Genomic DNA, 17,958 nt, shown 5'->3' on the forward strand with positions numbered 1-17,958 from the left:
AGGAAGTAGTTAATATAGAACTGGCTGACTCCGTTATCCCTACAGGCTCCCTTTCTTTGCATTTTTCTTCTTTCTTCTCAAGGAAGAGGGTGCCTGCCCCTCCTTTCTCAGTTGATCCACTTACCTGCTTATGTTAAGTTTTTTAAAATCTCGCTGTGGATTTTCTTTTTTTGTGGTAATCTATTGGTTCTGAAAGAGGTATTCTCTATCCCTAAATGAGAGAGTTAGATGAAACCCATGGTTATGCCCTGGCTGGTAACTCAGTTAGTTAGAGCGTCATTCTGATACAAGGTGGTAGGCTCAATCCTCAGTCAGGGGACATCTAAAAATTAATGAATGCATGAGAACCCTGGTGCTGTCATATTTGGAGTTTAGCAGTTCTAACAGATGTGAGTGCCATACTATAGTAGTCTGAATTTGCCATTTCCTAACGATATATCAGGCAGAGCTTATTTTTATAAGATTAGGTACTTGGTCCTGTCAAAATAAGAAACATGAAAACTGGGTTTTTAAAGAGTTTATCTGAGCCAAAATGACTTCAATCATTTGGAATGAAGATCTCCAATCCTACAGACTGACAGTGTAGCAATTTCTATTTCAATTATTTTTTTAAATTATTTTTTTAAGCAGGCAGTATTACTTTTATTTATTTATTTATTTATTCATTCATTCATTTGGGGGGGGGAGAGAGAGAGAGAGAAAGGGAGGAGCAGGAAGCATCAACTCCCATATGTGCCTTGACCAGGCAAGCCAGGGTTTTGAACCGGCAACCTCAGTGTTTCCAGGTTGACGCTTTATCCACTGCGCCACCACAGGTCAGGCTCAATTATTTATTTAAATTTAATTTTAGAGAATGGAGAGAGAGAGGGAGAGAGAGAGAGAGAGAGAGAGAGAGATGAAGCAGAAAGCATCAACTTCCATATATGCCTTGATCAGGCGATTCCAGTATTTTTGTTTTATTAATTTTATAGTGTGAAGAGAGGGAAGCATTTTTTTTTTTTGTGAGAGACTGAGAGAAGGACAGATAGTGACAGACAGAAAGGGAGAGAGATGAGAAGCATTACTTCGTTGTGGGGGCACCTTGGTTGTTTATTGATTGCTCTCTCATATGTGTCTTGACCAGGAGGCTCTAGCAGCGTGACTAACCCCTTACTCAAGCCAGCAACCTTGAGCTTCAAGCCAGTGGCCATGGGGTCATTTCTGATTCCACGCTCAAGCCTGCAACCCCACACTCAAGCTGGTGAACCTATGCTCAAGCCAGTGACCTTGGGGTTTTGAACATGGTTCCTCTGCATCCCAGTCCAATGCTCTATGCAGTGCACCAATGCCTGGTCAGGCACCATTCCCATTTTATAGATTAAAAAACAGGCACAGAGAAGTTGAGAATCTTGCCTTAGGTTGCACAGCTGGTGAAGGCAGGGCTGAGATTCAAACCCACTATGGAATTATCTGGAGTCCATGTGGTGTACACCATGATGCTCACCCTGAAGGGACAGTGAGGAGAGAGTAAGAAAGACCAGGTGCCCAGACTGAGCCAGGCACAGGGGCATGCACATATTTCTCCCTCGTTTTCACCACTGAGACTACAAAGGTCAGACAAAACCGGGACAGGAGCCAAGAGAAGCCAAGGAAGGAGGGTGGTGAGCCTACTAGGAGAGAAGGCTCCACTTCCTGGGAGTCAAGGAAATACCTTCCCCTGGTGAGTCTGTCTCAAATCCCTATTCCTGGGCAGTAATCTAAGTAGATTGACTCCAGCCTTTCATGTTTCCAGGGGTTGAGATTCTGTGCTTGACAGTGTGAGTTCTCTGTGGCCCTTCTGGAGCTCTCTGGTTTCAATGACAGGGGGAATGAGGTATGTGGGTTTCATAGTTTTATGGAGATAAGATTTATTAGAACAGGAGGTCAAGAGACCATGGAGATCGGTGTTGACATTTCCATAGCACTAAAAAAACTGTGTCTTGTCATAAGAGTGAAAAACTTGTTTAACCAGTTACTTCTGTACTAATTAGTCTTGGGAGGGTAAGGGGTCAGTAGACTTGTTCTGAGTCCCCTCAGAGCTGGGGTATGACCTGTGTCACAGCTGTAGCTGTAAATATGCAACTTAATGCTAATGACTCACTCACCCTCCTTGCAAACTGAGGGCTTCTCCCCTGTCATCTAGTGTCCATGGAGAACTAACTTCTGTGTAAAGCCTCACTCACACTCCCTGCAAACATAGGGCTTCTCCCATGAGTGTGTTCTCTCGTCTGTGAGGAGAGTTGGGCAATGAAAAGCCTCACTCACACTCCCTGAAAACATAGAGCTTCTCCCCAGAGAGTGTCCTTTGGTGTCTGAGGAGAGTTGATTTCTTTTTTCTTTTTTACAGAGACAGAGACTCAGATAGAGGGATAGACAGAGACAGGAACTCAGAGAGATGAGAAGCATCAATCATCAGTTTTTTGTTGCGACACTTTAGTTGTTCATTGATTGCTTTCTCATGCGCCTTGACCACGGGCCTTCAGCAGATCGAGTAACCCCTTACTCGAGCCAGCAACATTCGGTCCAAGATGGTGAACTTTTTCCTCAAGCCAGATGAGCCCTCGTCCCAGTCCGACACTCTATCCACTGCACCACTGCCTGGTCAGGTGAGAGTTGACTTCTGTGTAAAGCCTTGCTCACACTCCCTGCAAATATAGGGCTTCTCCCTTGAGTGTGTCCTCTGATGTGTGAGGAGAGTTGACTTCTGTGTGAAGCCTCGCTCACACTCCCTGCAAACATAGGGCTTCTCCCCTGAGTGTGTCCTCTGGTGTATGAGGAGAGTTGACTGCAGTGAAAAGCCTCGCTCACACTCCCTGCAAACATAGGGCTTCTCCCCTGAGTGTGTCCTCTGGTGTCTGAGGAGAGTTAACTTCATTGAAAATCCTCGCTTACACTCCCTGCAAACATAGGGCTTCTCCCCTGAGTGTGTCCTCTGGTGTATACGGAGATCTGACTTCTGTGTGAAGCCTCGCTCACACTCCCTGCAAGCATAGGGCTTCTCCCCTGAGTGTGCTTTTTGGTGTCTGAGGAGAGCTGACTTCTGTGAAAAGCCTTGCTTACACTCCCTGCAAACATAGGGCTTCTCCCCTGAGTGTGTCCTCTGGTGTATACGGAGACATGACTTTCGTTTGAAGCCTCGCTCACACTCCCTGCAAACATAGGGCTTCTCCTCTGAGTGTGTACTCTGGTGTATAAGGAGATATGACTTTCGTTTGAAGCCTCGCTCACACTCCCTGCAAACATAGGGCTTCTCCCCTGAGTGTATAGTCTGGTGTATAAGGAGATATGACTTTCGTTTGAAGCCTCGCTCACACTCCCTGCAAACATAGAGCTTCTCCCCTGAGTGTGTCCTCTGCTGTCTGAGGAGATGTGACCCATCATCAAAGCCTTGCCCACACTCTCTATACTTGGCAGGTACAATTCTCGAAATTCCTACTCTCATAGACAGTTTTCCTGTGTCCACTGAATTCACTTTCTGGCCTCTGCTGGGTGCTTCCTGCAGCACTCTCTCTTGCTCACTAGAGCTTCCCAAGTGTCCTTTAGGAGTTTTAAAAAAGGCCCTTGAAATCCTCCTTGGACTGGTCCTTTTAAGCAAATGTTTGGACTTTTCTTTGTCCTTTTGACCTTCAGCTTTGCCATCCCAGCTGTGTGTATCAGTATGTTGCTGCTGCTGATCTGGATCCTCTGGGCAGGGATCCTCTGATTGGAGGTGTTTTCTTGCAGATGTTCCTGGGAGAATTTGAGAGGGGTGATTGCATCCCACATGTTGGCTGAGGAATTTCTGACTGGAGAAGGCCAGAGAGCAGGAGAGACATTGGTGTATTTCTGGCTGTGGTTCTGCTGAAAGAGAAAATTTTGGTCAGGACAGATGTTGACAAGGCTGCCTGAATCATATGTTTTCTCTGCTATTAAGACCTGTCCCATCAGTCATTCTTATGCGGTTGACAGTGTAATCTCTGTTTCTCACTAAGTGTTTCTTTAGTCTGTTTTCTCTTTTCATTTTTATGTACTGTATCTTCTTTAGAAATCCAGAAAGCCCATATCAAGGGTCCTTCATATGCATTACCAGATGAGGGACTTTCAAGTAGCTTCAGGGGCTGTTTCACCCCTTGTATGGGTGGAACAATGCTGACCTATCCTATATACATGTAGCTTTTAAAACAGTTATTTAGAAAGACCACTGGCCCCAACTAGAAATTGCTTTCCTCATAGTTTTCCACAGATGATAAACTGAAAATATGTCCTTCCTCAAAGCTCACATCAAATATTCATACTTGATTTTATTCAGTGTCAGCCCATTTCATATACAATGTAAAGTCTTGTTTCAAAATATTTCCTCAATCATACTTTTTAAAAATTGATTGATTTTTAGAGAGGCAAAGAGAGGAGGAGGAGGATGGAGAGGAAAAATAGGAAGACGAGGAGGAGAGAAAAGAAGAAGAAAAGAAGAAGAAGAAGAAGAAGAAGAAAGAAGAAAGAAGAAAGAAGAAAGAAGAAAGAAGAAAGAAGAAAGAAGGAAGAAGGAAGAAGGAAGAAGAAGAAAGAAGAAGAAGAGAGAGGCATTTATTCATTTTTCTACCTAGGCATGCAGTCACTGGTCATTTCTTGTATGTGCCCTGACCCAGGCTCAACCTTGGTATTACAGGTAGGTGCTCTAAGTGACTGAGCTAACCAGCCAGATCCCCCAACCATACTTCTTACATACTTGACTCCTATCCCTCTCCAGCTAATCCATAATCTTCTCTCACTTGGAGATGAAGTAATCTCTGAGAGGATTTGCCACTGAAGTGTATTTTCCAAAAATTAACAAAGCCAATCTTAGAGAATAAGCCACCCTGTGGTCTAGAACAGCACCACCATCCCACCTCACTCAGGAAGGTCCCATGCGTCTCAGCGTGGATCACACCACTGCATTTCCAGGCGGCTGCACATCTCTCCGACCTCTGCTCTTACCCTGTATGCTAGACAATGGTGGCCCTTAGAAAACAGGCCCTGGCCAGTTTTCCCAGGGAATAGAGTGTTGGCCTGGTATGTGGATGTCCCAGGTTTGATCCCCGGTCAGGACACACATGAAAAGCGACGATCTGCTTATCTTTCCCTCCCTCTCCCTCTGCTCTCTCTTTTCCCTCCCACAGCCAGTGGCTCAATTGGTTCGATCATCAGCTTGATAGCTCAGTTGGTTCAAGTGTTGACCTCAAGTGTTGAGGATAGCTCAGCTAGTCTGAGCATGGACCTCAGACTGGGGTTGCTGGGTGAGTCCTGGTTGGGCACATGAAGGAATCTGTCTCTCCCTTCTCCTCTCACTTAATAAATTTAAATAAAAAATAAAAAATATAAATATTTTTTCTAAGAATCAAAGGCATATGAAATGAATCCTTAATTTCTGAAGCATCTGATTCAAAATCTTACTGACTTTAGAGTGTACCATGAAAATATCTAAGGTGAGTTCTCTCTTTATTTTCATTTTGAAGAATGTTGTGCCCACCTCTAGCTGCTGCGAGCTCTCTCTTCCACTTGCTGCAGTCCTTGATGCCCAGCTTCTGGCCATACTCGTCACTGTACCCGATCAGCAGCTCAGAGCCTGGCCTGATGACCTGGCAGGTTCGGTAGAAAATCTGCCTGTGATACTGAAAGGCCACCAGATTCTGTTCTTCATCATTCCGGGCACAGTTTACATACCTGGGATTGAGGCAGGTGAAAGAAAAGAAACCCAAAGGTGATGAGCTCCTACTGCCTCTCAGATCCATGTCCAGCTCTGCACCTGACACTCAGGCTCTGATGTTGCCCACTCCCGCAGTGCTCCCGGAGAACCTTCTGTTCAATGTCTGAGCCTGTCACCATGTCATATGACTTCCTATCTTCAGGTCCTACTTATGGGGCTCATCTTGCCTAATACCATTTTCCAAAGCCAATTCCAGATGTAACCTCCACCCTGATTGGCCATAAAACCCGCCGACCTCTAGCTTTTCCAAACTAACTCAGGTTCTGTTTTATATCACAGAACTTGCTACTTGATGTTGGACTCTGTCTAGATTAGTTCACATCATTCAATACTCAGCCCAAGTCCATTTTTTTTCTTCTTAAAATTTTTTTTTACAGGGACAGAGAGAGAAAGAGAGAGAGAGAGAGAGAGAGAGTCAGAGAGAGGGATAGATAGGGACAGCCAGACATGAATGGAGAGAGATGAGAAGCATCAATCATCAGTTTTTCATTGAGACACCTTAGTTGTTCATTGATTGCATTCTCATATGTGCCTTGACTGTAGGCCTTCAGCAGACTGAGTAATCCCTTGCTCGAGCCAGTGACCTTGGGTCCAAGCTGGTGAGCTTTTTGCTCAAGCCAGATGAGCCCGTGCTCAAGCTGGCTACCTCGGGGTCTCGAACCTGGGTCCTCGGCATCCCAATCTGATGCTTTATCCACTGTGCCACTGCCTGGTCAGGCAAAGTACATCTTTTCCTGAGAGGCTTTTCTCTATTCTCACATTTTATTTAGGTAGCATTTGATGCTTCACCCAGGTTTCCATAAAAACCTGGAGGTCTCCCCCTGCCCACTGAAGTGAGAAGCAGGGAGGCAGACGGATTTCCACATGTGCCTGACCGGGATCCACCTGGCATGCCCACCAAGGGGTGATTCTCAGCCCATCTGGAGTGTTGCTCCATTCTAGTACCTGAGGCAGAGGCCATGGAGCTGTCCTCAGTGCTGAGGCCAATTTTGCTCCAGTGGAGCCTTGGCTGTGGGAGGGGAAGAGAGAGATAGAGATAAAGAAGAGGAGGAAGGGCAAAGAAGCAGATGAGCGCTTTTCTGTTCCCTGGGTGGGAGTTAAACCCTGGACTTCCATGGCTGGGACAGTGCTCTACCGCTGAGCCAACTGACCAGGACTTGGAGGTCTCTTTGTCTTAGCAAATTCATAAAGAACAATAATAGCTTATTCACATTCTGTAGCCTCTGATAAAAGAGCCCCTCAGGGAAGTGGCCAATGACCATTGCTATGTGGGGTTCAGAACTCAGCTCTAGTTAGAATTAAGGCTGGGATAATTTGCTGCCCTCACAGGTATAGGCTATTCATGGTAGAGGCATCCTGGGACTCTGCACTTCTCAAAAAAATAGGAAAATTATAGTTAAACATTTCTAAAATGTATTGTTTCATCATGTCTGCAATTAGTTCTTCATAAGAATATGGGTTATATGATCTGTTTAAGTAATGAATACCTTCCTCTAACATGGAATATATACTATAGTTAGGGCTTGCTTAGATAATGTTCATTAGATCAATTAAAGTGTAATCCAAGCCCTCAAAATTTTTTTCAGTGCCTAAATTTTGTCTAGCATAGAGATTTATATTTTGAGGATATAAGCTATATTTTTATCTTCTTTTTTCCTCTATATACTTCTTGCTTTAAAAGAGCACTGAATGGAGAAAAAAGAGGAACAGAGGATTGAGGGATACCACTGAGGGAGGCATGATGAGAAGGAAAGATGTATGGGCCTGAGAGGGATGAGTGTTTTTTTGACTCCTAGAAACTTCTTGGCCTTACCTCATCCAGTTGGCCCAGGATTCATCCTTCCCATCCACATACTCATGGCAGTTTCTCCCTTTGGTGATCTGCATTTCAGGAAGAAAAAATAAAGGCTTTTTTAGGATGATGAGTTAATAAAATTATTTTACTCTACTGTCAACAAAGCTCTTTCAGCTTGCATGCATTGCCACTAGTGACCACATGATATTTTTCTTACTCATCACATCTGCGTTGACCTGTCAACTCAAGGCTGGGAGGAGGCATTCTTTTGTGTCTGTACCACTTTGCTCCCACTTAACTTGTGATCCTCAACAGGAGCTCCATGGTCTGCAAAGTCCACTCTGTACCCAGAGCTAACCATATTGTCTCCATCCTAGTATGTAGAATGGCAGGTCCCACCAAGCCATGGGAGGGATGTGGGAATCCACAAGACGGGAAGAGGTAAATGCTTCTCACCTGCCAGGAGTATCCGTTGTTGCCTGCCTCTTCATCTTCTGTGATCTGGCCCTCATAAGGGCCAAAGTGCAGACCCACTGGCAGAGCAGATGCCTCATTCCACACTCCAAGCCCAGCTTCAGGGATGCCCGATGGTCTGATTCTCAACCCAGGGGGCAGAGTGAGGACTGCGTGGTTTGGATGCCCCTTATCCACTGCACTGTATTTTACAAATGTAGGGGGCCCATGCACGTCACAACTGTCAATGAAGAAGTTCTGACACTTCTCACAATCTGGGGGTGAGAGCAACAGGGATTAGGGAAGGTGTAGTGCATGTTCCTGGACATATAGAGCTTCAGAGAGAGCACAGGCACTCACATCATTGAGCCTCACTTCTGTAATGTGGGTCCATGGGGGAACTGAATGCTGTAAGGGCCAAATGATTAGATGACATTATTGTATGAAGAGTTAGCATGCTTTGTTAGGGTCACTTACAGAGGTAGTCATCGTCCTGGGGCTCGCTGACCTCTTGGAGCACATGGCCTTTTCTTTCTTGTAAGCTATACATCTCTACTTCAGTCTCCTTTCTCCTGAGTTCTAAGTTGGAGAAGAGTGAGTTTGGTGGAGTCTGGAGTGTTAGTCCCTATTTTGTCAGAAAACACACAAACTCCTGCCATCAAATTATCACCTGTCCTTCTATACACTCTGGTATTTTCCTTTGTCAACTATTGGCTCAGACAGCCCCTATATTAGTAAGCCTCTACACTGATTACAGATGGCCAATTCAATTTTAGTTTCTAGATCTTCTCATTATGAGATTAACTTCTCAAATTTTAGTTATTTATAAAATATTTATTAAGGGCACAGTATATGTAAGGCATTTAGGAAAGGCCTGGTATACAACACCAGCAGCATATGGTTGCTATTATCAGAGATGCATTTATTGGACAACGTGTATGTGTTAGTTATTTTACATTGAATTTAAGCCCTAGACAGTTGCTCAGTAAATAGAGCTTTGGCCAGTGTATGTCCCGGGTTTGATTCCCATCAGGGTACATAGCAGAAGCGACCATCTCCTTCTCCACCCCTCCCTCTCCCCCTTCTCTCCTTCTTCCTTTCCTGCAGCCAGTGGCTCAATTGGTTTGAGCATTAGCCCAGGGCACTGAGGATGGCTTGGTTAGCAAAGAACACATCATCCTGAGGTGCTAAAAAACCAGCTCAGTACTTGAGAATTGAGTAGATCCTGGTAAGAGTGCATATGTGAGTCAGCCTCACTATTTCCCCTCGTCTTACCTAAAAATAAATAAATACATACACAAATAAATTGAACTGAATACTGTCAAAGAATACATGCACGTATCTTCACCTTACACTTTAGCATTCAAGAGCTCAGATAATTTGTAAGATTTGCCCAAAGGTCCAGTGCTAAATTCACTTTCAGTTTAAATATTTTTTAAAATATATATATATATATTTATTTATTCATATTTTAGAGAGGAGAGAGAGAGAAGGGGGGAGGAGCAGGAAGCATCAACTCCCATATGTGCCTTGACCAGGCAAGCCCAGGGTTTCGAACCGGCGACCTCAGTGTTTCCAGGTCAACGCTTTATCCACTGCGCCACCACAGGTCAGGCCACTCTCAGTTTAGTAGAGCTTAAATCCAGGCCTATCCAAAGTCCACCCCACACACCTAGGCCATACTTATTAGCCTTTTTAGAGGACTCAGAGGAACTGGAATCTACAAATGATTTTTTCTTAACCAATTTTCATTTAGAGTGTTTTCTAGAGGGTCTTGCTTCTCCAGAATGTACTGTGATGCTGAAGACTCAAGTTTTGAAACTCTGAGGCTGCCAGCTTCAGTGGGGGCTACTCAGGCTTTAGTGCAGGCTCACCAGCTTGAGCACAGGGTTACTGGCTTGAGCGTGGGATCATAGGCATGACCCCATGGTTGCTGGCTCAAGTCCAAAGTATCAGGCTTGAGCAAGGGGTCACTCACTGTGCTGTAACCCCCCAGTCAGGGCACATATGGGAAAGCAATCGATGAACAGCTAAGGAGCTGCAATGAAGAATTGATAGTTTACATCTCTCTCCCTTTCAGCCAGTCTGTCACTGTCTGTCCCTCCCTCCCTCCCTCTCTCTATCTCTCAGTAAAAGAAAAAAGAAAAAAAATTGGCCATTTATGTCAAAAATATAATAAAGGTCACTTAACTAGACAGAAAGTCCATTTCTTTAATATAACACTTTCTCTTTTCTGTTTTTGTTGTGGACCATAAATGGCAAAAACCCATTGTAGATTAGAGGTTTAACAAAAGGCTGAGTTCTCCCCCCTCCATCTCCATATTTGGCTACGATGCTGTGTATTTGCACCCTCTATTTGCTTCTTTGGGTTGCTGGAAGCAATATACATGCCCTTCCTCTGACTTTTTGTTTGTTTCAGATGTTGGTAGATTTCACTAATGTATGGTTTTGCCTTGGGAGAATTCCTGTCTTAGCCTTGGATGTGCAACTTTGTATCAAGGTCCTTGATTTGCATATGGCTATATAATAAAGTGAACTGGGGCTATGGGGCACTAGGATACTGCCAGGCATGTTGAAGAGTCCTTCCGGTCCTATCGTTTTTGTTTTGATAAGTGTGTTTCCTTAATTCTGCACCATTATTAGGAGCTGTGCTAGTCCACGGCAAGTGGCGCCCAAACAGAAGACTTGAGTATGAGTACGAAGAAACTAAAACTGAAGGAAGGTGACGGAACTCCCCAAGTGAAGTGCACACAATGAGTAAAGAAAGTTTTTGGGGAAAGTGTAGTCAGGAGTAAAAGATTATGGGTTAGATAGGGTCAAAAATAAGGGACCTTTATGTAGAAATGTTTCTGTATGAAGACAAATCGTTGTCTGAAGGGTGAGCTGGAAACAGAAGGATGTGAATAAAAGGATAACTTGGGAGTCTGAGGATGACAGGGGGGATAAAATATTCGTGGCTATGGCTGCCTTAGCCGCGGGGCCTTCGCTGCCCTCAGCTCCTTCCTACATTCAACCCTCTGCTCCTCCGTTCCCTTATCTGGCTGATTCCGGAGTCTATAGCTCAAAATCTGGGAAATCCCCTCTCCAACAATCTATAGACCAGGCTGGAAATATAGGGGAAACAATAGATGGCTTTACCCATTTTCCTGTTGTAGAAAGACAGGATGGTACAGGGAGACTAGTGCAAGAACATGAACCTGTACTTTTTAGAACTCTGAAAGAGCTTAAACTTGCCTACTGCCCCTTTTTCACTTGGTTTATTAGATACTATTAGTGCAAAGGCTCTTCCCCCAAATGGCTGGAAGGCGATTGCTTGTGCTTGTCTCTCCAGGGGTAATTATTTGCTGTGGAAGTTGGACTTGCTTGAGAATGGAAAAGAGACTCAGGTATTAGGAAGATTGCAGCTTTTCCTGTCATGGTCTGATTTTCTTTAATGTTTTGACTGTGGTCTTCTGAACTATCATTTTGTTTCTTTCTTGTTCTTTGCCTGGAGGTTGAGGCAGGGGACCTGTGTTGGATCTGACTATAGAAAATATCCCAGCAGCTGCCGAGAGCAAATTTTCTCAGGGAGATTTTGTTTAGTCACATCCTTCAGTCCCTCTGTCTGAAAATGCCCTGACTAATATCAGGCAGGCATCTTTCTAATCTGAATGTGCTCTAAAATCCTGGGTTTCTCTCTGGTTTGTCGGGTTCGTCTAATTCTTGTCTCTGTTTAGACTTTGTTTAATGTTGTCTAAAATGTATCTGTTTTTAAGGCCTGAATTAAGTTTTTTTGCATGCAAAAATTGGAAATGCTGGCTCTAATATTTAGAAAAAATAAAATGTTTTTAGAGCTTGTAAGGAGCACTCATTTAAATTTAAATAGAATAGAATGTAGATCCTTAAGACTTACTGATTTGGTTAGTGCATTGTGAGGTATGTTCAGAGTTAGGAGCCAAATAGCAATTTAAATATTAGGATTAGTCAAAGTTATATGCTATACTTGTGTTTTTTGTATGTAAATTGTATTGTTATGTGTAAGGTTATTTCAGTTAGGCAAAACAAAGGAATTGAGCAAAATTAAGCAGGGCCCTAATAAGTCATTTCAGGAATTTGTCTCACGTCTAATTCAGGCAGTTAGAAGAATAGTATAAGGATGCTAATTCTGCTTCTCAGGCCACATCCTGCAAAAGGGCCCCAAGAAAATGGTGATTTGGCTCCTCTGATTTTTCCAATTGATTAAAAAAAAATAGGTCAGGAATGCCCTGAAATGGAACTAACAATACAAGGGTGTAAATTTAAAGGACTTTTAGATACTGGAGCTGATATATCTGTTATTGCTAAGCCACACTGGCCTCCTTTCTGGCCAACTCATGCAGCAGCCACAGAATTACAAGGTATAGGGCAGAGTAAATCCCCTCCACAAAGTTCTGGGAAGATTAAGAAGGTCATTCTGGATTTTTTCAGCCTTATGTGCTCCCTGGATTGCCAGTTAATTTGTGGGGTAGAGATGTTTTGAAAAATATGGGAGCATTACTTGTCAGTCCTAATAATTTAGTCAGCACTCAAATGCTTGATCAGGAATTTTTGCCCACTAAGGGACTAGGGAAAGAACAGCAGGGAATTATCACCCCCATAGAAGTGGCACCCAATACCAGAAGGTGTGGATTAGGATATCAAAATTTAGCATAGGGGCCTTGGTAGCTCCTGCTACCCCAGTTAGGCATTGTGCCGACCCAATTACTTGGAAATCAGATAATCCTTTGTGGGTAGACCACTGGCCCCTTTCTCAGGAGAAACTTAGGAGAGCTGTTCAATTAGTACAAGAGCAGCTACAGCTTGGGCACATTGAACCATCTAATAGTCCATGAAATATGCCTATATTTGTCATTTAAAAAAAATCAGGAACCTGGAGACTATTACAAGATTTGAGAGCAATAAATAAGACTGGAAATTATGGGTCCTCTCCAGCTAGACTCCCTTCTCCTGCTGCCATTCCATGGAATTTTCACCTTGTAATTATTGATTTGAAGGATTGCTTTTTCACTATTCCTTTAAACCTGCATGATTGCAAGTATTTTGCATTCAGTGTTCCTTCATTTAATTTCTAGGCTCCAATGGAGCAATACCAGTGGAGAGTTTTCCTCGAGGTATGGCTAACAGTCCTACCTTGTGCCAAAAATACATTTCTCAAGCTATCTCTCCAGTATGAAGGCAACACCCTAAGGTGCACATAATTCATTATATGGATAATATTCTTATCACTCATCCAGATAAAGACACTGTGTTGATCATTTTGCAACAACTAGAATATTCTTTGAAAGAATCAGGACTATATAGCTCCTAAAAAAGTACAGCAATCTTTACCTTTTTCTTATTTAGGACAAATTGTTGAGGGACAACAAATTTGTCCACAGAAAATAGAAATCAGGACAGATCATTTGCAAACTTTAAATAATTTCCAGAAACTGTTAGGAGACATTAACTGGCTTAGACCTTCCTTGAAATTAACTACCGGGGAACTGAAACCACTTTTTGATATTCTTAGAGGCTCCACTAAACCAGCTTCTGCTCGGCTACTTACAGCTGCAGGACAACAAGCTTTAAAGCTTGTAGAAAAAGCCTTGCAACAAGCACAACTAAAATGCATAAATCCTGAAGAATCAATTGCCTTACTAATTTGTCCCTCAAGTTACACTCCAACGGGACTATTGTGGCAAGTTTCAGGTGCTACTGAATAGATTCATTTGGCTGTTACTTCTAAAAAAGTTTTATCTTCGTATCTTGATCTTGTCACCTCCTTGATTATCAAGGAGTGTAGGCGACTCTTACAGCTTATAGGTTTTGAGCCTCAAATTACTGTTGTTCCTTTTTCAAAGGATCAACCACCATGGCTCTGGGAAACTTCCACTAAATGGCAAATTGCTTTTACAAATTTTAGAGGCCAAATTGATTCTCACTACCCAGCTGATAAAATAGTTCAATTTTCATTAATGACTACATTTGTCTTTCCTAAGACAATTGTTAATGAGCCCATTCCTGAAGCACCTACAGTCTTTACTGATGGGTCTAGCTCAGGAATAGCAGGCTTAAAATTGATGGACAAATTTATACTAAAATAATTTGCCTTGAAATCCACTCAAAGACTAGAATTACATGCCATTATCATGGCTTTTCAGCATTTGCCATATTCCTTCCTCCTTTAATCTGTATACAGACAGCAAATATTTACTTATGGTTGTTTCCACTATAGAGACTGCTGTCTTAGGAACAACTGCTGATGAACTATTTCAGCAGTTTCTCCTTCTTCAAAGACCTGTACGTCAACATAGAGTTCCATGTTTTATAGGACATATTTGAGCTCACTCCATGCTCCCTGGAGCACAAGAAAATGCCCTTGTTGATCAAGCTACCCAAAATAAAATTATTTGGAACAACCATGACAGATAGAGCAATTCAGTCTCATACTATTCATCACCAGAACGCTGCAGCCCTACGTAAACAGTTTCAGGTTTCTCGGAAAGCAGCACAGCAGATTGGTAAATCCTGTCCAAGTTGTCCTATACTACAATCTGTCCCTTCATTTGGAGTTAACCCTCAAGGACTCCTACCAGGACAACTTTGGCAAATGGATGTTACTCATATACCTTCATTTGGCAAACAGTCCTATGTCCACGTTACAGTGGATACTTATTCTGGATTTATGGTAGCCTCTGCTAGGACAGGAGAGGCTGCTAAGCAGGTTATATAGCTCATTGTATGCATTTTCTATTATTGGACTTCTTGATGTGATTAAAACTGACAATGTTCCTGCATATGTAGCAAAAGCATTTACTGTATTTTGTCAAACCTTTCGAATTACGGGTATTTCTTACAATCTTTAAAGTCAAGGTATTATTAAAGTGTTCCCAGCAAATATTTAAGGTCAATTTAAAAAATATAAAAGGGGGAGTCATATCCTGGAATTCCTGCAAATCTACCTTACCTTTTAAAAAATTTTCTTTTGAATGTTGAACAGGAGACACCAAATCCTTTTCTCCTGCAAACTTCTACACTCTTTTATTTGATCCAGCTAATAACACTGTTTTGTCTTTTTCCAAATAGCTCCAGATATACAGAAAAGGTTTATATAGGTGGATGGGGATCCTCAAACCCCTCAGCGAGATCTTCTGAGCATGGCTTTTAAGGTACCAAGAGGCAGAAAAAGCCCAAAAGAGATCAGGTGAAATACTAGCTCTTGGGATACACCCTCAAAGGGTTCCAATTCCCCAGTGGTGCCTCATAGGACTCCATCAGGGCCCTGCTTCAATAGTGGAAAGCAGGGGTCCTCAAACTACGGCCCGGCCCGCGGGCTGCATGCGGCCCCCTGAGGCCATTTATCCGGCCCCTGCCGCACTTCCGGAAGGGGCACCTCTTTCATTGGTGGTCAGTGAGAGGAGCACAGGATACATCTGCATCCTGTGCTCCTGGAGTACTGTATGTGGTGGCACCATAATGCACAGCATTGCTCATGTACAGTACTACTTCTGTTTTGTTTTTTTACTTTAAAATAAGATACGTGCAATGTGCATAGGGATTTGTTCATAGTTTTTTTATACTCCAACGGTCTGAGGGACAGTAAACTGGCCCCCTGTGTAAAAAGTTTGGGGACCCCTGGTGGAAAGGATGGTCATTTAAGCCAAAGCCTGCCAGGCTTACATGCCTTTGCTGTGAGGAAGAAGGGACACTGGAAGGTAGGCTTCCCCCTTGCTCCTCTAAGGGAGAGTTCAGTCTCTTCCAGCCCTGTTCCAGCCACCTGTGACCTAACCTTGCCCAGAATGCTGGGCTTTGCCACTGAAGGCTGAAGGTGCCTAGGGCCATTGGCCCCATCTATGACACTGTGGACGAGCCTAGGGTATTTCTTCCAAGTAGCAGGTAAACTGATCTCATTTACACAAGGGCCATTTAACTATGTCTTGCCTGAATATTCAGGTTTTTTATTCTTCCCTCGAAGATCTCTGTTGTGGGTGTTGATAGTCCTATTTTCTGCTGCTTTGTTTAATATATAGTTTTCCTTTATTCCTCCTGCCTCAATGCCCCACTCATATTTTAGGCTGGGACCTACTCCTAATTTAGAGCTCCTTTTTTCCAACTTACAAATTTACCTCTGCCACCCAGCTTAGTGTATTCCAAGGTTCTCCTCACCACCGCATGGCTGTAAAGCTCCAGTATAAGGCCCCCTGGGTTCCTCTTTCCAGTTTAAAGAAAACGGAAGCTCTGTCTTCATGTGTGCCGTGGATGGTTTTTCCAGTCTACTTGGGTCATCACCAGCTAGAAGCAGCAGTCATTGGGACTTTGACGCTAGCTGCAGAGTGTGGAAGTGTGACAACAATTCCAGTGCCATGTGGACTTCTCCTGGGTGTGTTTCCTGGACTCCTGCTCCAGGACTGAACTGGGATTGGGTTGCATTTGCGGAAATTTGGAATGGTGTTGGTGCCAACTTGGACTTGGTGAACATGTTAAGGACACTACTCTTTTATGGATTCTTGTTGTATTGGCCAAGAGTTTGCTTAAAGGCTTTAATCACTGTAATGTTTTAGAATATTTGGGTATCTTGTTAGTATTGGCTATACTAATTTTGTGTTTGTTCTGTATTTTTTCAGTCTGCCTCCAAATTATAATCTGGGAAACTAAGAAATCAGATGAGTGCAAATCTCAGCACACAAATTAAAAATAAAAAAGAAAAGGGGGATATGTTGTGGACCATAAATGGCAAAAAGCCATTGTAGATTCGAGGCTTAGCACAGGGCTGAGTTCTCCCCTCTCCATCTCCATATTTGGCTGTGATGCTGAGTATTTGCACCCACTCCACTTGCTTCCTTGGGTTGCTGGAAGCAATATACATGCCCTTCCTCTGACTCTTTGTTTGTTTCAGATGTTGGTAGATTTCACTGATGTATCCTGTTTTTGCCTTGGAAGAATTCCCGTCTTAGCCTTGGATGTGCAACTTTGTATCAAGGTCCTTGATTTGCACATGGCTATATAATAAAGCAAACTGGGGCTATGGGGCACTCGGATACTGCCAGGCATGTTGAAGAGTCCTCCCGGTCCTATCGTTTTTGTTTTGATAAGTGTTTCCTTAATTCCGAACCGTTATTAGGAGCCACGCTGGTTCACGGCATGTCTTTTTTAAAATTTTTTAAAAATTTGCCTGACTTGCAGTGGCACAGTAGATAAAGCAGTGACCTGGACACTGAGGTCACCAGTTTGTAACCCCAGGCTTGCCTTGTCAAGGCACATCCAAAAAGCAAGTACTACAAGTTGATGCTTCCTGCTCCTGTCTGCCTCCACCTTCTCTCTCTCTCTCACTCCTCTCTCTAAAGTCAATAAAAATTTTAATTTAATAAAATTTTTAATAAAAATTTAATAATAAATTTTATTATTATTTAATTTATTTATTAATTAAATTTTTTATTGATTTTAGAGAGATAGGAGGGAAGAGAGTGAGAGAGAAACATTGATTTGCTGTTCCACTCATGCATTTAGTGGTTGATTATTCTTTCTTTATTAGTTTTTTTGTTTTTGTTTTTTGTGTTTTTTTTTAGCTAGAGAGGCAGACAGGAAGGGAGAGGGATGAGAAGCATCAACTTACAGCAGCATCACCTTGGTTGTTCACTGATTGCTTTCGCATAGGTGCCTTGACCAGGGGAATCTAGCTCAGTCAGTGACCTCTTGCTCAAACCAGCAACCTTGGGCTCATGCCAGCAACCTTGTGCTTCAAGCCAGTGACTATGTGGTCACATCTATGATTTCACGCTCAAGCCAGTGACTCCGCACTGAAGCCCATGAATCCCCTCAAGCCTGCAACCTTGGGGTTTGGAACCTGAGTCCTCATCGTCCCAGGTTGATGCTCTATCCTCTGTGCCACCACCTGGTCAGGCTTCAATGGTTGATTCTTATATGGGCCCTGACTGGACATCAAACACACAACTTGGTGTATGGGGACGACTCT

General features: G+C 43.1%; 1 protein-coding gene across 5 annotated transcripts in view; it reads right to left on the minus strand.

The window, feature by feature from the left end:
- Positions 1–731: 731 nt before the first annotated feature.
- Positions 732–17,958, minus strand: part of LOC136387027 (histone-lysine N-methyltransferase PRDM9-like) — a 28,361-nt gene continuing 11,134 nt past the window's right edge. For 2 of the 5 annotated variants that reach the window (XM_066358098.1, XM_066358095.1), the window contains exons 4-8: positions 8,466–8,567; positions 7,992–8,263; positions 7,554–7,621; positions 5,504–5,697; positions 732–3,858 (exon numbers count right to left, since the gene is read on the minus strand). In XM_066358098.1, the coding sequence (XP_066214195.1) occupies positions 2,621–3,858; positions 5,504–5,697; positions 7,554–7,621; positions 7,992–8,263; positions 8,466–8,567 (1,874 nt within the window). In that variant the 3' untranslated portion in view covers positions 732–2,620. The remainder of the gene's footprint in view (positions 3,859–5,503; positions 5,698–7,553; positions 7,622–7,991; positions 8,264–8,465; positions 8,568–17,958) is intronic. The other 3 variants (XM_066358096.1, XM_066358099.1, XM_066358097.1) reach the window with 3 other exon arrangements.

Source organism: Saccopteryx leptura, unplaced genomic scaffold (genome assembly GCF_036850995.1).
Source record: "Saccopteryx leptura isolate mSacLep1 unplaced genomic scaffold, mSacLep1_pri_phased_curated manual_scaffold_49, whole genome shotgun sequence".
In the NCBI taxonomy this organism is placed as follows: domain Eukaryota; kingdom Metazoa; phylum Chordata; class Mammalia; order Chiroptera; family Emballonuridae; genus Saccopteryx; species Saccopteryx leptura.